Here is a 21246-nt window from a genome sequence, read left to right as displayed (position 1 = left end):
GGCATCGCTGGCTGGCCAGCATTTATTGCCCATCCCTAGTTGCCCTTGGAGGGCAGTTGAGAGTCAACCACATTGCTGTGGTTCTGGAGTCACATGTGGGCCAAACCAGGTAAGGACGACAGATTTCCTTTCCTAAAGGACATTAGTGAACCAGATGGGTTTTTCTCACAATCGACAATGGTTTCATGGTCATCAGAAGATTCTTAGTTCCAGATATTTTTTACAGAATTCAAATTCCACCATCTGCCAAGGGAGAATTTGAATCCCAGAACATTAGCTGAGTTTCAGGATTAACAGTCCAGCGATAATGCCACTAGGCCAGTGCCTCCACAGCAGTTATGTGCTGGAGACTCTCATCACAGGCTGGCAGTTCTCAGGAGATGTGCCTGCTCAGGCACCCACCTTGTACATAACGTAGATAAACATACCTGAGTCTGACTGCCATCCCTCTTCACAAAATAAAAGACCTAGCCTATCCATTAAACAGTAAATAAAAATCACTTCATTTTCAACATCAAGGGAACAAGCAAAAGACCAATGAAAGAGTGCAGTTGCACTAAGAGACCACCTTCAATTAGTTACACTGTTTACAGACACCACCACTGAGCACCCCAGTAATAGAATCACAGAATTCTTACAGGAGGCCACTCGGCCCAATTGTGTCTGTACCGGCTCTCCCTTTGAGCAATTCACTTAGTGCCAATCCCCAGCCTTTTTCCCATAAGCCTGCACATTCTTCCCTTTCAGATAACTAAATAATTCCCTTTTGAATGCTTCAATTGAACCTGTCTCCACCACACTGGCAGATCCTGACCACTCGCTGTGAAAATGTTTCTCCTCGCATCACCATTGCTTCTTTTGCCAGTTAATTCCCTAAATCCGTGCTCACTTGTACTCAATCCTTTCACGAGTGGGAACAGTTTGTCCCTATCTACTCTGTCCAGGCGCCTCATGATTTTGACTCAGTTCCACAAGTTCTGACAAGCACCTACTCACAGCATTTGCATCTAACGATGGATTTGTTCATCTGAAATCCTGGATGCAGTGATGGCTGGAAACTTTCTCTCACTATCTGCTCTGCCAGATTGTACAACAGGAACAAAACATGACAGCAATTTACAACTTCTCAATTTCCTTTGAATTGCTCGGTTCGGTGCCACAGCACAAACGGAGGCCTTTAGAGGGAAGCATTTTATTTATTGTTCTTGAATTGTTATTCAGCTTGTATTTTACCATTTTAAAAACTTCATGTGACAAGGTGCAGACAGGAAGATAATAGCATAACTCTCATCATTAAACAATTATACTACACCAAGCTAGACAATAAGCAGTGAAAAGATTGTAAAGAGAAAACATAATTTTGATGATGCCCACATGTCAACATGTCATACCTCTTGCAAGACTCTGTCACATCAACACCTCTTCAGCAGACTGGGAAAGGGGACAGCTGGTTTAGTTTAGTTTAGTTTATTTATTAGTGTCACAAGTAGGCTTACATTAACACTGCAACGAAGTTACCATGAAAATCCCCTAGGGTGATGAAAGTGTCAGTGCAGCTGGCATTGCCAGTTTCCCCATTACCGTTCTTGTTGCCAGTGAGTTTCCCCAGACTGAGAGGAGGGCGGCCTTTAGAATGTGCCTAAACTGTTAAAAAACTGCAATTAAGGTTTTGAAAGAACGCATTGAGAGCTCGTTGAGTGCTATTTTGGGAGTTTGATAGGGAGCGCAGGGGTTATATGCTGGGTCAGGGCAGACCAGCAGAGTGGCAGGGAGCCGGTCATAACTACTCCAAGAAATATGGTTGGGCACAGAAGAAGGGCTCAGAGGTTGATGCAGCCATTGGCACACAGGTGCCATCAGGTCAGCACATGCTGTGGGAAGGGTGGCCACAACATGCTCTGACAGTGCAGAGGATTATCGCCCTCCAGGCGACCCTGCCGATCTCCAGGGTTCCATCCTTCATTCCCATAAGCTGCAAATTTCAGTGCTGGAAGGCCCGCCTTTGGTGGGACAGGAAGATCCCATTGGCAGGAGAGGCTGGAAAATCCCACCCCTAGTCTTCACCACAGATTGCCAGGGTTATTGTTTTGCTTTAGTAATGGCTGGTATTGTGACCGCGTCATTTTTGTTTCAGATATTTCTGGACCATTGTGTCATCAGAAGAAATATATGGGGTTCATCAAATGGAAAATCTATCTGCCTTATTACAGACAATCACAAAATAAGTCCCTGATTACCCAGGCTCTCTTATTGGTACAGTACTGAGCAATTTATGTCCAAATACCCTTGAAGCACCTGGGACATTTGCTCTTCCCAATTACAGCCAATTTACACTAGTGTGTGCCAGCCACATTGATAGAACCAAGGACGGTCAACCTATTGTTGTCATCCTTAACACCCATTGGTGCTCTCCCCTCAGCTGTTGCTAGCATTTTTCGAGGGCTGTGCCATCAGTACAGATTTGTTTTGTTAGTGCTGTAAATTTGGTCAGGTGAAAGACTTTGGTCTGAAATTAGCTTAGCAAACACATCAGCAGATCTTTCAGCAGCATCGTGGTCTGCAGATGTTTTATTGCCACAAACTTTCAAAAAGAAGGTCCGATCCCTTCGGACCAAATACCCCGCAGTGCCAGCGGAAAACCACATCGGTGTGAAACACGTTTCGAACCAACTTGCCGTGCAGATGTTGGGACTCCCCTGAATAATCACTGGGGCTGTCTCCGGAGTTCGGGATGGAGGTCATCAGCAACCCTGGAACACCACAGCAATGGGACGGGGGAGCACCTGTAGGTCGACCTTTCAGATTCGGTGTCCTTGAGGGGGTCCATCTTCCAGTCTCAGAATGCTCTCGGAGATTTATCTTAACTTTCAGGCACTTCATCTGCTTTCCTCTATGGTGGGTCAGTGATGTTCGTCGTCTTTTCAATATGGCACCCAGATAGAATAGTGGACTACATGCCACCCAAAGCCCGCCCTACCACTGAAACACTCGTGAGCATAATTATTGAGGTCAGGGATGGAAGATGTGGCATGTTTTCCCGCTGGATGCTGCAGTAGGAAACACTCCACATTCTCGCTCCCACCATGACACTTAGGGCGGGATGTTACGGCCTTGCTCGCTGTGGTTCCTGTGGTGGGCAGGGTGGTAAAATTCTGGCCTTAGTCTCACAATGGGACAATTGTGCCCTCAGTTCTTCGAGGTAGATCTTGGCTTGCTGTCTGATCAATGGTCCAATCAGCTTTCACTCCTGCATTGACGAATCCACTCCATCAGAACACGATCATGCTCATCATTTTTCAACCAATGCAAAGTTTTTCTATTATTCATTAACTTTTTTGAATAACTTTCAATATAAAATTTCAACAATTGGTCTTTCTGCTTCATTAATTGTATATGTTGGTGACCCCCACCCCATTCGGTTGCCTCACAGATGTCAGGTCTCTGCAACAACACCATTTAGCAATTGATAATGAATTATGCTTCCTTTTCCTTTTCTCACTGTTACCCTTAAGGGTATCTGATGGTCTTTTTGACATGTTCACAATGGAATAAAAACAATAAATAACCACAAAAATCAGTTCAGGCAAATAACTAGACTTCCTGCGCGAAAGGTCTGATCTGGTCAGGAGGTTCCAGTCAGCTCAGGTCACAGACATCCCACGCGAAAAGTCTGATCTGGTTGACAAGGTTCGTGAGAGCTTGGGACACAGACTTCCTGTGCAAAAGATAGGTGAGTTTGTGTTGGCTCACATTAGGGTCCATTCAAAAGAATGTTTTGTAATGTCCTAACTATGTTTTAAACAAAAAGAAAATATGTGGTTTGCACACGTGAATTCAAAGTAACACCCAACAGGTTTATTGAAAGAGATATTTTCTGTACAGAATAGAAACTGAAACTAAGACAGAAGCCTGTAAAGCACCCAATGACCTAATGATCAAGTCATGTGATCTGCTTCTTAAAGCAATCAAGCAACCACTTAAATATATAACATGTTTTGTTTTTGGATGTGTTTGGTTTTCAGATAAAGGCTACTCGACCTGTATATTGATTTCACGTCCTTTCTTCTCAAACTTGACTTTGAATGGATAGTCAGTTTGGGGGACATTACAGAAGTTTGCTTTTGTTACTGGACACAACTCCACTGGTTTCCCTCCCTCCGCACTTATTAATGTGTGCTAGTCAGAGGCTGTTTGTGGACCTAAACTTTTCTGAGGGATTGTTTCTGGCATTATACTGATAACGTAAAAAAGACAACAATTTATCGTTCTTTTGTGTCATGCTAAAACTGTCCTTTTTTTCCCCTTTTTGTAGGATTTAACAACTCAGACCGCATGTGTGACAAAGAATTTATTATACGTAGGGCAGCTACAAACCGTGTTTTGAATGTCCTTCGACACTGGGTTTCCAAGCACTCTCAGGTAGAGAATTTTTAACCCTTCGAATAGTGAATGTAACGTGAATTCAAATAACTCCTGTTATCAGTAAATAATCTATTTCCCATATGTATTTTTTTGAACAGTGAAATATGCAAATTGTTTTTTGCAGTGAATTACAATGGGGATTAATCAAAATCTGAAATGCTGCTTACTCCAGTGTATTTATAATGTTATGGATTTTTGGACTAATAACTCATTTAATTTCAGCTGTGAACAAGGTAACCATGTACTCATGGTGAAAACATGTTTGTATAGTTAGAATAAATAAATTGATAAAATAAAATAAATAAATAACCACAGTGGTTAGCACTGCTGCCTCACAGCACAAGGACCCGGGTTCAATTCTGGCCTCAGGTCACTGTCTGTGTGGAGTTTGCACATTCTCCCCGTGCCTGCGTGGGTTTCCTCCGGGTGCTCTGGTTTCCTCCCACAGTCCAAAGATGTGTGATTGGCCATGCTAAATTGACCCTATTGTCAGGGGAACTAGCTAGAGTAAATACAGGGGGTTATGGGGATAGGGTCTGGGTGGGATTGTGATCGGTGCAGACTCGATGGGCCAAATGGCCTCCTTCTGCACTGTAGGATTCTATGGTACTGCACAAAAATCCTTTTGTTGTCAGTGGCAAACCCAAGTGTGAGTAGAAAGTAGTTTGAGGCATGCCACGGGAAGCCCAACATTCTCAACATGCCATGTCCTACTCATCTGGTGCATCAAAGTATTTAAATGAGTTGACTGCTCCAAATGCAAGGCAGCCCTGACCAGTAGTAACATGTTCATATTCAGATACTGCACCTCTTGGAGAACCCTATTGATTTTGGTATGCCCTGGGTATTAATGCTAGTTATGCCAATATTAAACACTTGGCTGAAAGTGAGCACAATAGCTCTTTATAATGCTCCTATAAATTCCTAACATGCAGACATCTGGTTAGCTGAGTTGGCTGAACAGCTCATGTGCGGTTCAGAATAACATCAAAGATATGGGTTTGATTCCGATTCTGGCTGAGGTAGAGTTGGGCTCTGCTTCCTCATCCTGTCCCTGAGAATGGAAAGCAATGGAAAACCATGACTGACAAAACACTGACAAGAAAATGGCTCAAGGTGAAGCATCTGCAGACAATGAGCAGAGGATCTGCCTTAGGGCACAATATACATGATGGCAAATTCCTACTAAATGCCCCTTGTACAAAAAGTTTGGTACATTATTAAAGCAAAATTTAATTGGCACAAAACAGAAAAGAACAAATTGCCTTCAATGGAACAGAGGATTCACAATGGTTGTAAAACAGGCAACCAAGCTGTTTTTGCCTGTTTTGCATTTCCAGTGACTCTGGCCATCTGGCCCCTCGAATCTGCACCAACTCTCCGAAAGAGCATTCCACCCAGGCCATCCCCTCCACCCTATCCCCATAATGCCGCACACTTTCCATGGCTTATCCACCTACCTAGACATCTTTGGACACCAAGGGGCAATCTAACATGGCCAATCCACCTAGCCTGCACATCTTTAGAGTGTGGGAGAAAACCAGAGCATCCGGAGGAAACCCATACAGACACTGGGCGAACATACAAACTCCACACAGACAGTCACTCAAGGCCAGAATGGAACCTGAATCCCTGGCGCTGTGAGGCAGCAGTGCTAACCACAGTGCCACAAGTAAAATAGCATCACTCCATCACAAAACCAGAAAATGCTGCAAAAATCATGCAGTAAAGAGAAAAGGCAACTTCATAATTTTGGCACCAGCCCAAAATCAAAAGGGTCAATTTACCCGGTTCACTTGTCAGTTACACTGCGAGTATTGTGTCAAAGTGTCTACATTGACACACAAAGTGCAGGGTGCTCGGGTCATTGGAGAAAAATGCTCCAGTGTGCCCCCTACAGTTCCTGCTCTCAAAAGTAATGTCAGAAGGAGGGAATTAGTTGTTTCACTATGAAAAAAAAAGAATGTATCTTAATGATGCATTTTAGATATATGTACTGCTTTCAAATTGACCGATGGATAACATTCTACATAAATTATGCATTTTTCCCAGCCTTGCAATATTTGAAGTTTCTTTGCCTTCTGATGACTAAAAAAATAAGAGAAGGGGCAAGGTAGTATCTATCCTGTATTAAAATCCTCAAGGGATTATGTTTATTATTCTAGAATGCTAACCAAGCCTCTGACTGAATCAGATTAATTAGCCGCGCTGTTGGTTTGTTTGAACAAGACTTTGACAGCCACTTGTATGGTGGGTACTCAAAATCCACAGCAGAATATTGTAATTGCCTGAAACTTTAGGGCAAATATGTCAGATCTGTTCTGTGAGCATGTAAATATTTCTGACAATTTGACAATACCTTGTGGCGTTAGTATACTCTCAACCTTTCTCATTGCTGTGATCCAATCAGATTATAAAGGAATTAAGAATTGAAGAAAAATACTGATGATGTCCGACTTTAACAATGGGATCGATTTTGATATTGTTCGTCACATGTAAAAGGTCTACGAAAAACCGTTGAAGCAAATAACTTTCAGTAAACTGAAATGAGCATTGATCTTATGAGCAACAAAGTTTATAGCTTTTAATGGTATTTTCCTTGTTCTCATAGACCAAGGTGCTGAGTGCCTTTTCTATTGGTTACAGTATGTGTGAGGTGGCATGGTGGCACAGTGGTTAGCACTGCTGCCTCACAGCGCCAAGGGCCTGGGTTCGATTCTGGCCTTGGGTGACTATGTGGAGTCTGCATGTTCTCCTCATGTCTGCGTGGGTTTCCTCCAGGTGCTCCGGTTTCCTCCCACGCTCTAAAGATGTGCAGATTAGGTTGATTGGCCATCATAAGTTGCTCCTTAGTGTTCTGGGGACTAGAAGAGTAAATATGTGAGGTTACGGGGATAGCACCTGGGTGGGATTGTTGTCAGTGCAGACTCAATGGGCCAAATGGCCTCCTTCTGCACTGTTGATTCTATGAGGTAGGTCTAACAGTATTTTTGGGTGAGCGCATGTTAAACGTTGAAGTAAGTGGATCACAGCCTCTGCCACATTGCTTGCCACTTATCCTCTTTAAATCTTGAATGACAAGGCTGCTTTTTAAGAGCTGGCATGCACGGATCAAATGTTAGTGAATTATTAATGATCTTAAGGATTACACAAATCATTGTAGAGGAATCTAACATATGTAACAGCCATCTGACTAGAAATCAATGGATACCCATACTTTAGGCATCAGCTAGAGTACTGTGTCCAGTTCCAGTCATCACATTACAGAAAGAATGTGATTGCACTGGCGAGAGTTCAGAGGAGATTTATGACAATGTTGCCAGGAATAGAGAATATTAACTCCAGGGAAAGGTTGGATAGGCTGGGGTTGTTTTCTTTGGTACAGAGGATGTTGAGGAGACATTTAATTGAGGGATTAAAATGTATGTGGTGTCAAGAAAGAGTGGATGGGAAAGACTAATATCCCTTAACAGAAAGGTCGTTAACCAGGGGACAGAAGTTTCAAGTATTCGATGGAAGAAGTAGAGAGGCTTTGAGAATAAACCTTTGACCCAGAAAGTGGTGAGGATCTGGAACTCACTGTCTGAAACATAGTCAGAGGTAGAAAGCCTCACCACATTTGAACAAATACATGGACATGCACATAAAGCCGACAGAGATACAGACCAAGAGCTGCGAGGTGGAATTAAGCTGAATTGCTCCTTTTCAGGAGACACAGACACAATGGACTGAATGACTTCCTTTGTGCTGCCAATTTTCTGTGTTTCTACTTCTGTATTGGCCTCAAAGCCCTGTGGTTTATCAGTTGGTGAATGTACTAGCCAGTGTTCTAAGTTGCTTTCAGATGAAAGGTAATGAGGAGAAATATCTGACAGATCAAGTAGCTAAAAAACAGTTTTTAAAAAACAAATTAAAAACTAATTGAATAAAATAGGGGTGGAGTGCCAGGTGATGTGTTGTACCTGCATGATGTGGGAGCAGGTGGATCCCATTGTGGTTCCTAATGAACACATCTGTAGTAAGTGTTGGTTGCTCAAGGAACTGTGGCTCAGAGTTGATGAACTGGAGCCTGAGCTTCGGACACTGCGACACATCAGGGAGGAGGAGAGGTACCTGGATGCTGTGTTTCAGGAGGCAGATACACTCCTTGGATTAACTACCTTGAATTTGCCCAGGGATAGGAGGCTGTGACTGTGAGTGAGGAAGGTAGAGAGATCCAGGAGGTAGGGTTGCAGGAGTCTCCAGCCTTGTCCTTGTCAAACAGATTCAAGATTCTTGCTTCCTGTTTGGCTGAGAGCGGGGGGCTGTAGGGAGGATGAACAAACTGAACACAACACCGTGGTTCAGGGAGCCATTCAATTGGGAGGAGAGAAGAGAAATGTAGTCATAATCGGGTATAGTATAGTTAGGGGCATAGACACTGTTCTCTGTGACCAGGATTGAGAGATCCATAGGTTGTGTTGCCTAACTGGTGCCAGGGTTCGGGATATCCCATCTGGGCTGCTGAGGAACTTGGAATGGGAGGGTAAAGATCCAGTTGTCATGGTCCACGTAGGTACCAATGACATAGGTAGAACAAGGATAGTTGGGAAACTTTTAAAGATCAACAAAGGGTAACTAAAAATGTAATGAAAAGTACAAAGGTAAAAGAAAACTTGCACAAAATATAAAAAAAGACAGCAAAAGCAGTTCTATAAGTATATAAAAGAGAAGAGAGTAGCTAAAATGAATGTTGATCCCTTGGAAGATGAGACCGGGGAGTTAATAGTGAGGAACACAGAAATGGTGGAGATATTAAATCAAAATTTTACCTCAGTTTTCATGGTAAAGTACATTGGTACCATCCCGATGGTCACAGATAATGCAGAGGTAATAGAAAAGGAGGAACTCAGAAAAATCATCATCAATAGTGAAATAGTACTCAACAAACTATTAAGATTGAAGACAGACAAGTCCCCAGGGCCTGACGGCTTACATCCTAGAGTATTAAAGGAAGAAACAGCGGTGATAGTGGATCCATTGTTTCCAAAATTCCCTGGATTCCAAAAGTCTCTGGATGTGGGAAATTCCCTGGATCCAGATAATGTCAGTAAGAAGTCTCACAACACCAGGTTAAAGTCCAACAGGTTTATTTGGTAACAAATACCATAAGCTTTCGGAGCACTGCTCCTTCGTCAGATGGAGTGGTTATCTGTTCTCAAACAGTGCAAACAGACACAGAAATCAAATTACAGAATACTGATTAGAATGCAAATCTCTACAGCCAGCCAGGTCTTAAATGTACGGACAATGTGGGTGGAGGGAGCATTCAACACAGGTTAAAGAGATGTGTATTGTATCCAGACAGAACAGCTAATGTTCCAGTGCATTGGAAAAATACTAATGTAATGCCCTTATTCCAAAAGGGAGGAAGGCAGAAAGTAGGAAACTATAGACCAGTTAATTTAATGTCTGTTGTAGGGAAATTATTAGAATCCATTATTAAGGAAGTAATAACAGGATATTTGGAAAGCCAAAACGCAATCCATCAGAGTCAGCATGGTTTTATGAAGGGTAAATCATGTTTGACTAATTTACTTGAGTTCTCTGAAGTTGTAACAAGCCAAGTGGATAATGAGGAATCTGTAGATATAGTATATCTGGACTTTAGGAAGGCATTTGATAAGGTGCCACACAGAAGGTTAACACATAAGGTAAGATCACATGAGGTTAGGGGTAATTTATTAGCTTGGATAGAAGACTGGCTAACTGACAGAATGTGGAGATGCTGGCGTTGGACTGGGGTAAGCACAGTAAGAAGTCTCACAACACCAGGTTAAAGTTCAACAGTGCTGCCAAATAAACCTGTTGGACTTTAACCTGGTGTTGTGAGACTTCTTACTAACTGACAGAAGGCAGAGAGTTGGGATAAATGGGTCTTTTTCTGGTTGGCAAGATGTAACTAGTAGGTGCCACAGGGTTTGGTCCTCGGGCCCAACAATCTATATCAATGATTTGGACACAGAGAAAGAGGCACTATAGCCAAATTTACAGATGAATTTTCACAGTAACTTCATTACAGTGTTAATTTAAGCCTACTTGTGACACTAATAAATAAAAAAAAAAGCTGAGATAGTAAGTTGCAATGAGGAAACAAGACATTTACAAATCAATATAGATAGGTAGGTGAGTGGGCCAAAATGTGGCAGATGGAGTTTAACACGGATGAGCGAGAGGCTATCCATTTGGTCAGAAACATGTAAAGGCAACTTATTATCTAAATAGAGAGAGACATCGGGGTGCTTCAGTGCAGAGGCACCTGAGTGTCCTCATGCAGGAGTTGCAGAAAATTGGTATGCAAGTACAGCAGGTATTAAAAAAAGCAAATAGAATTTTGGCATTTATAGCTAAAGAAACAGAGTATAAAATTAAGAAGTGTTGCTGCAACTGTACAAGGAATTGATGAGACCACACCTGGAGTACTGTGTACAGTTTTGGTCCCCTTATTTGAGGAAGGAGTTATTGGCAGCAGAGGCAGTTCAGAGTAGGTTCATTAGGTTGATTCCAGAAATGAGGGGTTTGTCTTATGAAGAGAGGTTGAGCAATTTAGAACTATATTTCCTGAAGTTTAGAAGAATGAGAGGAGATCTAACTGAGGTATATAGATAATAAAAGGTATTGACAGAGTAGACATAGAGCAGATGGTTCCTCTTGTAGGGCAATCTAGAACAAGAGGTCATAGTTTAAAATTAAGGGGTAGCAGATTTAAAACAGAGATGAGGAGAAACTACTTCTCTCCAAGAGTTGTGAATCTGTGGAATTCACTACCCCAGAGTGTGATGGATGCCGGGAGATTGAGTAAACTTAAGGAGGAGATAGACTGAGTTTTAATTAGTAGTGGCTTGAAGGGTTATGGAGAATGGGCAAGAAAGTGGAGTTGAGGCCTAGATGAGATCAGCCATGATAGTATTGAATGGCGGTGCAGGCTCGAGGGGCTGAATTGCCTATCCCTGCACCTAATTCTTATGTTCTATGCGGCAGAGGAGTGGTGGAAGTTAGGAGGAAAGGAAACAAAAAGAAAAGTCCTGAGACAAATCTTCCATGTCACTCTGAAAAGCCAATTATGTAATTTATTGATTGTTTGGGATGTTAGGTTGTGTGAAAATCTGGTGCACGATGCAAAACCCGGATGATGAAAAATACCAGCATTGTTTAAAACTTGTTATAGTGTTTGGGATTTAACAGGGAATTGTAAGAATATGTCTGTCTTTAATGTCAGCATTTACAGTGCCATCTTTTGGTAGCGTTTGCTTTTGCAGCCAGTCAGGGCTTTAATGGTTCAATCAGTATGGTTAAAATGAAGCTCTCATTGGAATGGTGCTACAGTGAGGGGAGGAAAAGCGTCTCTTTCTGCATTAGGGCACCATGGCCTCACTACTTTATCGGAAATTATTACCCTAGCAACAACTTGTATTTAAAAACCATCTGATAAAATGTCCCAAGACACTTCATAGAAATATTCCAAAACCTAACACCGAGCCACATAAGGAGATTTTGGGCCAAATGACCAGAAGCTTGGTAACAAAAAATGGTAGATTTTAAGCAACGTATTGAAGGAGGGAAAAGGGCTTTAATCGCTGCTTGAGGATGTCAGTGGTATGGTCAAGTAAGACACAGGTGCCCTCAGCTCTTGCGTTACACATTGGTTTTGTAAGCAACAACTGTACTCCAGGTGTGTGGGCTCTGAGCAGCTATCCCCACATGCTTTGCAGTTCTTCAAAAATATAATTATTCTTGTGCTGTCGGAAAGCTCAGTAAATGTAACTTGTAGCTAAATATTGGAGATAAAAGGACATAATTTTTGAATTATGGAAATCTGAAGTGAAGAAAACTAGATGTACATAACTGATTGATCAGCATGAGCTGTTTGAATATGAGAGAAATAGGTACAGATAGATACCCTATTCTATCCCCTAATTCTAGTGATCAAGGCAAAACTTTGTAGAGTTTTAGGATAGATGTGTAGAAACATTGTCCTTTGAAAGGAGCAAGCCAGATAACTGAGCCACATTTTCTTGTTCTATACTTGTCTTTAAGTCTGGGAAAAGTTGGCAAAGTTTGTTCTTGATGAAGCTGCTTGCACTTTTGTCTGCTGGAGGTTGAAAGAAGCATGGGAGCTGCCAAATAAATGGGCATTCATGCACAAGCTTTGTGTCACTGTCCCTGGCAAACAATGTACCAGTGACCTGCATTCATTTAGTTAAGCTTGAGAAACATGAAATAAATATGATCTTAGAATTCTAAGATTCTAAGATCATATTTATTTCATGAAACATGAAATAAATATCCCATAGGAGCTTAGAAAGAGTCTTCCACACAAGTTTTTTTTTGTTTACATCCAATTCAATCCAATCAAAGTCTAATTCAAAGTCTCAGCGAGTGAGACATTCCAGATCCAAGCTGACAAGACAGGCTTCCCACTTCCTGTCTTGGGCTTGATCTACATGATCCAAGCTGATTGGAGCAGGCATTGCACCTTTTCCAAGGCTTGATCTCATTTGCATCTTAGCCAAAAGGCCTAGATGCCACTTTAAAAAACTGCTTCAAATGAAGCCTCAGTGTAACCTCATGACTTCAACCAAGTGCATGATATTGATACACTTGATCTTAGCCAAAAGTCAAGATGTGATCTGTAAATGACATGGCTACTGAGAGCCATCCCTGTGATACAAGAGGTGTGAAACATGTATACCTTTGTTATGCCTTTAGGTGAGAATCATCAAATCCTGCACAGGTATCTTTGGCCATGTCCAGAATAGATAGCTTGGCCCTGTATATTGTTAGGAAGTTGGAATGAAATGAAAAGTAAAGAATTGGATGAAAAAGAAACTGATAGGGATTTAGCTGCACTGAGGACTTCTGAGATGCAGATTAGCTTAGTAGCAGGGTGAAAACGATACTTTGTTAAGCAAAGTGGATACAGCAGTTTAGGGACCTCGATCATGCCTAGTTGTAAAGCAGAGCTCTTTCAGAAGAAACAAACTGTTATACAGAACGAAAGCAGAAGAAGCCCGTCAGTGTGAGATCCATAGGTTCTACTCGAATCTAAAAACGATCCCAAAAGAAAGCTACAGGTCCTATGTGGTAATTATTTGCTGGATTTGGCTTATAGTGTTAAAACCTATGGGATGTTGTTTCGGGGAAGGTGTATTCTTTGAGTTTAGGGAATTAGATAGATTTGGATTGGGAGGTAAGGTAAGCATACTGTCTTGATAACCATTACTGCAATTAATTGTAAATGTTGGTCTTAATTGTTGCCTCTCTTGTGTGTTTTAAAATTTAATAAATGTTTTGTTCTTTGAATAATTTACCAGACTGACGCCTTTCCTTACCAGGTTTCGTCTCTATTCTCTATTTTTTCCAAATTGCAAAAAATAACTACTTAAAAACCGGAGTTCCAAGTTTCCCTTCTTTCCTTTCTGGGTTTTGGGATGCCTTCGCATTGAATATCAGCGGGGTTCATAACAATATATAGTAAAAGCATAAGTCTGAATTCTATTGGAACATCTAAGGTGTAAGTGCCTGTCATGCCCCTTCTGGTATTCCTTCTTCAAACCTCAAAATAGAAAAGTACTGTATGTCCATAAGGAGAGCAAATGTTCTGCAGCTTTAAGAATCTCCAAATATTTTTACATTGCGTTGCTCAACCACAGCAAAACAGTAAATTTGTAAGCATATACTAAAGATAAAGTAATGTATCTTTTAGAGTCATAGGGCCCGATTTTACCATTTTAATTCTAAGTGCTGGACGGACTTGAATCTGGGAGTGTTCAGATCTGACTTTTAGACCCGTTCTCAGGCGCCCCCATACATACTTTGCCTGAAAAAAAATCAGCGATTCTGAATTGCACTGCAGAAGCCTGTGGGTGGAGCTTAACATGCCCGAAACACTGCAGCTCCGATCGGACGGGCGAAAGTGGTGGTAAGGGGGGGGGAGTGCCGGTAAGTCAATTTAAGTACATGCAAATGTATTTAACTTGACGTCACGCCCGTTTTGGGCACGGTCCAGATGGTGGCCATTTTCCAACATTGGTAAAGGGGGAACGGGCGCGGAGGCGGGCGCAGATCACGTCCCACTTTACCAAGTGCCCGAAAACAGGTGCAACTTGATGGTAAAATCAGGCCCATAGAGTCATTGAGGTTTACAGCATGGAAACAGGCCCATCGGCCCAACTTGTCCATGCCAGCCAGTTTTCACCATTAAGCTAGTCCCAATTGTCCACATTTGGCCCATATCCATCTATACCTATCCTACCCATGTAACTGTCTAAGTGCTTTTTAAAAGACAAAATTGTACCCGCTTCTATTACGACCTCTGGCAGCTTGTTCCAGACACTCACCACTCTGTGAAAAAATTACCCCTCTGGACCCTTTTGTATCTCTCCTCTCTTACCTTAAACCTATGCCCTCGAGTTTTAGACTCCCCTACTTTTGGGAAAAGATGTTGACTATCTAGCTGATCTATGCCCCTCATTATTTTATGGACCTCTTCAAGATCACTCCTAAGCTTCCTAACCCTAAGCTTTTGCTTGAAGGGAATAATTTTCTCATGCTAAATCTAATTGTAAAGACACTTAACTAATGGAAAGCTGTTTAAGACCTATATGTACATTACTATTGATATTTGCAAAAGCCCAGCATACAATTGGTGGACCAGCTGCACTTCCTTAAAGACGTCTGGACCATGATTCCGAGCACATGGAGAATTTTGTATGCTCCAGGTCTTAGCACTCCGTAGCATAGAAAACAGACAACCAACCACTGGGGCATCATATCACCCACACCATTGAATGTGAACTGAGATTTTGATAGAATATAATTATTCTTGTGCTGTCGGAAAGCTCAGTAAATGTAACATGTAACTAAATATTGGAGATAAAAGGACATAATATTTGAATTATGGAAATCTAAAGTGAAAAAAAAACTAGATGTACATAACTGGTGGATCAGCATAAGATATTTGAATATTAGAGAAATAGGGACAGATAGATATCCTGCAATTCTAATGATCACGGTGAAATTAGGAGAGATGTGTACACACATTGTCCTTTGAAAGGAGCAAGCCAGATAACTGAGCCACATTTTCTTGTTCTATGCTTTAAGTCTGGGAAAGGTTGGCAAAGTTTGTTCTTGATGATTAGATGTGCACTATGCTGAGAGGAAAAAATGTTCTTAATAATGGATTGCATGGGTCTTATTAAAATACTTTAATAAATATGAACCTTCCTCTTCAACTCTGAGAAGTAATTGAGTGTGAGGCAGTGCTTTCAAGGATAAAACTATCAAGTGCTTTTCATATGAGGGGATTTATTGGCAAAATGTAGACACTCACCCATGAATACTAATCAGTTTATTATTTTCTAATTGTTCAGGATTTTGAGATGAACAGTGAACTGAAGTCAAACATTGTAAATCTGTTAGAGGAAGTGATGCGTGACCACGATCTGCTGCCCCAAGAAAGGAAAGCCACAGCCAACATTTTAAGGTGATATTTTTATGCCATGCTAAGAACATAAGAACATAAGAAATAGGAGCAGGAGTAGGCCATCTGGCCCTTCGAGCCTGCCCCGCCATTCAACAAGATCATGGCTGATCTGAAGCGAATCAGTTCCACTTACCCGCCTGTTCCCCATAACCCCTAATTCCCCTAATAATTTCTTGTAATATATTTACCACTTGAACTTGCTTAAAAATTCAAAATATCACTACTCTAAAGGCCTTTTGTATTTGGAAGCATTGGCCTGAATTTTTGTGAGGATGGAAAGTGTCTCCAGCTTAGCCAAAATGGCACATGAACCCCGAATCTGCAAAACTTGCCCCAGAAATGATCATCCACCATTTTTGCCGGGGGGGGGGGGGGGGGGGGGGCAGTGGAATGGTTTGTTCTTTGTACATACCATGGTTCACAGAGGCAGCTGAACATTGAAAAGTTGATTGCAGAGTTAGGGTACCTTTTTGGATAGATCCAGGTACCCCTTTGCGAAAGGTAAGGTACCCTTTGGGAGATGGAAGCGAGGTAAGGCGCCTTTGGGACTGATAGAAGTAGTCATGAATGTATGGGAAAAGTGAATAAGCTCTGTGGAACTGACAAATTTTCAAGGTAAATAAATCCCTTGTCCTTTAAATAAAAATAAATTTGTTGGCAGTGTCAAAAAAGTCACTGCTGGCAGTTTCATTCGTGTGTTGACATAACCCTGAAGGTTATCACAATAGGATTTGTGCTGCATGACAGATTCTACAACTTATAATTATCACAGCGTGATGTGTGTGTCAGTTCACAATTTGATTGACAGCTCCAAGTCATTATAAAGCCTTTGATGTGTGTCTATGAATACAAACACCTGTTTATATAAAGGTACTTGAATGAAAACTTTGCTTTCATAGAGAATTAAGTAGCTGAATGAGTTTAAATGTATTGAATGGGCTTTTATGAATGAGAATGTTTTAAAAGAGTTATGCCTGTAATAGACATATAACTTTATTTCATTTGATCTTACCATGGCTCCTGAAGTCCGCCCGAGATAGCATGAAGGGTGTAAAAGCAAAGGGTGATGTATGGGGTGTATGAGTTGGAATGAGGTGGCAATAAGTTGGCATGGGATATAAAGGGCAATGGGATAGTTTGATGAGTATAAATTGGTCAAGCTTATATGAAATGCCTTGGAGTTGGGTAGAGTCATGTAGGTTGCCATAGAGAGCATGGAGGGGCCATGGGGGTGGGTGGGGGATAGGGCATGGGACATGTATGAGGTGGGGGTGACAGGCGAGGGCTAGAGTGTTGTTATTTTATTCTTTTTCTTAAAAATCTTGGAGCACTGAGGTGGACTTGTCTTGGAGACCGCTTCTGCAACTGGCAGCCCTTGTAGATGCTTCTGACAGGGTTTGGGGAGCAAGCATAAGATCAACATTCAACTTGATTGCTTGTATGGAGATTCAAGAGGCTGGCCTGTTTCTGTACTCTAACATTCCATGGCCTCCTATCAGAAGGGAGGCAGGAGCAGTGTATCAATAATAATGTTAGACCCATGAGGCTAAATGAGGTGAGGTGGGAATAGTGGAATTAAGTTCCAGTTACAATGACAGTTTAGGGTGAATGGAGGGAAAAATACTGAAAGATTAGGATTCAAACATGAAGTCACTAATAAAACCCAAAGTTAGAAAGAAATGGGGTATTTTTAAAGAGCAACCTTATGAGGAATTGTACACCAGAAGGATACTTAATTTACATTTAACAATTGTTCCTATTTACAGCAGTGATAATCAGAAACATCTAACAACACGACTGACTCATGTTGCTCAGTGTTCAGACCAGTAAAAATTAGGGCCAATGGCAATTGACAAGTCTGGAATCAAACTGCAGGTGGTGCTTTGCCCCAATAAGAAGCTCTGAGGATATGTGCTCAGATCTCTGCTCCCCATTACTTTATTTTCAATGTTAAGAGACCATAGGTGGTAGTGCCGCCATCTTCAAGAATATAACATATTGCATCTATTAGCTAAGGCAAGCGGACTACCTTCGTTGTACTCCACGAGATCTGTTTCACCAGTCCTAGATAGATAAGCAGAAATTTTCTCCAGTTAAATATTGGGAAGACTAGAATTTCTGGCCTCACCACAAACTCCATTTCCTAGCCGCCAACTCCATCCGTCTTTCTCACAAATATCTGAGTCTAAACCAGACTATTCAAAACTCTGCTATGAGATTTGACCCCACGATGAGATTTTGTCTGCACCATGGTTAAAACTGCCTATTTCTGTTCCTGTAACATCACCCAACTCTGTGCCTGCTGCTGAAATCCTTGCCCACACCTTTGTAACCTCCAGATTATTCTAACCTTATTCATGGCTGGCCTCCCACATTCTACCCCCCATAAACTTGAAGCTGTCCAAAACTAATGTTGCCTAGCTCCAAATTTGCACCATGTCTTGTTCACCCATTGCCCCTGTGCTCGCTGATCTACATTTGTTCCTGGGCAAGCAGACCCTTGATTTTAAAATGTTTATTTTTGATTTTAAATCCATCCATGACCTTGACCCTATTAATCTCTGTAGTCTCCCCCAGCCCCACAATGCTTTGAGATATCTGTCCTCTTCTAATTCTGGCCTCTTGAGCATTCCCAAGTTTAATCACTCTACCATTTGTGTTGGTGTGTTTTGTTCCCAAAGCTCTAAGCTCTGGAATTCCCCCTGCATAGGCTTTCACTTCTCTACCTCTCTTTCTTCCTTCAAAACCCCTTAAAACCTATCTCTTTGACCAAGCTTTTGGTCATCGACCCTAATGTCCCCTTATGTGGTTTGGTGTCAAATTTTGCTTCATGAAATTCCTGTGAAGTGCCGGGGGATGTTTTATTTTGTTAAAGGAACTCTAGACAAATGAGTTTTGTTGTAACAAAACCTAAGCAGTATGAGGCACCATCTAGTGTTTCTGGAAGTCACAGCCAAGGTTACCTCACAATTTACACAGCCATTTTGATGTCAGAACACAACCAAAATAACTTGATAACATCACAATGGTGTCAATCCAATGCAGCCAAAAATTGCATAATATTAACATAAAGTTTATTTATTAGTCACAAGTAAGACTTACATTAACACTGCAATGAGTTACTGTGGTATTCCCTAGTCGCCGCACTCCAGCGCCTGTTCGGGTCAATGCACCTAACTAGCACGTCTTTCAGATTGTGGGAGGAAACCAGAGCACCCGGAGGAAACCCACGCAGAAACGGGAAGATTGTGCAAACTCCACACAGACAGTGGCCCAAGACAGGAATCGAACCCAGGTCACTGGCGCTGTGAGGCAACAGTGCTAACCACTGTGCCACCGTGCCGCTCCACGGTTAGAAACTGAGTCTTACAGTGGGTTATTACAGTCAGCATAAAACTGTCTACACTTCAGAGGATTTGCAGCAGTCCAGTTTATTTGCATCTGCCAAAGGCTGCCAGCAGCTCCAAACACTGCAGGTTAATTAATCTGTTCTATATAACGATGACTCCAAATGTCTTAGCAGTTCAGTGAAGTGATTTGGCTGTGTTGCCGGTCTCCATGATGTACACCATTCTAATTTATATTAAACTCTCTGTCAGTGCGCTTTCACAAGATGAGTTGGATGATCCACAGCTGCGGATGGAAGTTTTAATACAGTTGGTGAGTATCAAATAAACCCTCCTAAGTCTCCCACTTTATGAAATGATTCAGTTTAATAGCAGCAAGAATACAGCGTCATTGCCAATTAATAAATCATTAAAAATAAACTAACTTTTCAATGCCACTTCCTTGTGAGCTTTTTTATGATAATTATGTAATAAATATTTTGTTCTTTAAATATCTTTTAACCAACAAGACACGAGGCAATGTTACAATCATGATTGACTTATGATTTCATCTTCATAAATTCATATATTGCTAATTGAAGTTGTAATTGTAAACAGGGAGATCGTTATTTACTTAGGTGAGGTCTGAGCAATGTATAGAGGACTTTTGTTCACAGCATTTGTAGGGAATACAGATTACACAATGAGCTGGATACAGGTCTCTCACCTTGACGACTTAGCCAGACTGATGGGAGTCTCACCCACTGGTCAGAGAACAGGCAGGGAAGCCCTGTCAGTTCCATGAGGGAGGCCTGACGGAATCAAGTGCTCTTCAGGCACTTAAGTGGCCACCATCGGGCCTTCCTGCAATTGAGGTTCCCAGTGGTGGAAGTCTCGCACATCGAGAACTGCTGGCCAATCTCAGGCTGGTAGCTCCTCATGCCAGCAGTGCCAGCGAGAGTGGTGGAAATTGGTTAGCACCAGAGGTCCAGGATCATCATGGGAGCCCAGATCTAGTGTCTTATTAGTTAAAAGATATTTAAAGAACAAAATACTTATTACATAATTGTCATAAAAAAGGTGAACAGTTGGAAACTTTTTCCTAAGGCAGAAATAAGAATTACAAGGGGGCACAAGTGCAAGGTAAAGGGAGAAAGTTACAGTGGAGATGTCTGGGGAAATTTTTTACACCAAGGGTGGTGGTGGCCTGGAATGCACTGCCAAGTGAGGTGGTTGAGGCAGATACGTTAGCGACATTTAAGACTTATCTGATAGACACATAAACAGACAGGGAGTAGAGGGAGACAAGTGGTTGGTCTAGATAGGACAACGTGATCAGCACAGGCTTGGAGGGCCGAAGGGCCTGTTCCTGTGCTGTACTGTTCTTTGTTCTTTGATGTGGGCAGGATGCGGTTGGGGGAGGGGAGGCACAGGGGATTGGAAGCAAAGGCAGGAAGGTGTCTTTCAGTCCCTCTTCCTGAGGCCTGACTATGAGGCATCCCACCCAGCCAGGTTTGCTGGGTGAACTTCGGGAGGCACTGGAAGGCCCATGCAGCCTCCTTTAATTGCTAAGATATGACTAAATTGTGATGGACACAGGGTGTCAATTGGCTCAATAATGAGCCTAATTCACATCCTGCCACTTGGGACCGGGAATCCCATGTTACCCCCTTCCACCCTAACTGGGGGAGGTTTTGCCACCACTGGGAGACTGATGCTGGGTTTCTCCCATGACGAATTGGGTCTGGCCACCTTTTTCCCACCACAATGTGCTAGATTAAACCCAGGCCCTGTATAATTCCAGCCTAGACTGATGGCATGTAAGTTTCTTCTATCCGCTGACTGTAAAATTAAGGCAGTTTTAGTTCAGTTCCTAATGGATCTGGCATGGTGCTATAGAGGTGCTATAGCACCCCTGATTGCCAGGACCATGCCAACCATGTCTCGGAGCACTTACTTGTTATTAGCACGTTG

At 42.0% G+C, this 21246-nt stretch overlaps 1 protein-coding gene across 1 annotated transcript in view; it reads left to right on the top strand.

Moving 5' to 3' along the window:
- LOC144495328 (ras-specific guanine nucleotide-releasing factor 2-like) overlaps window positions 1–21246 on the top strand; it is a 206754-nt gene that overhangs the window by 168613 nt on the left and 16895 nt on the right. The window contains exons 17-19 of the mRNA XM_078215430.1: window positions 4311–4419; window positions 15834–15946; window positions 19546–19606. Coding sequence (XP_078071556.1) covers window positions 4311–4419; window positions 15834–15946; window positions 19546–19606 — 283 coding nt within the window. The remainder of the gene's footprint in view (window positions 1–4310; window positions 4420–15833; window positions 15947–19545; window positions 19607–21246) is intronic.

The sequence above is a fragment of the Mustelus asterias genome, chromosome 6 (assembly GCF_964213995.1).
Source record: "Mustelus asterias chromosome 6, sMusAst1.hap1.1, whole genome shotgun sequence".
Taxonomy (NCBI): domain Eukaryota; kingdom Metazoa; phylum Chordata; class Chondrichthyes; order Carcharhiniformes; family Triakidae; genus Mustelus; species Mustelus asterias.
The sequence above is the reverse complement of the archived record's forward strand: the minus strand, read 5'-3'. Positions and strand labels throughout refer to the sequence as shown.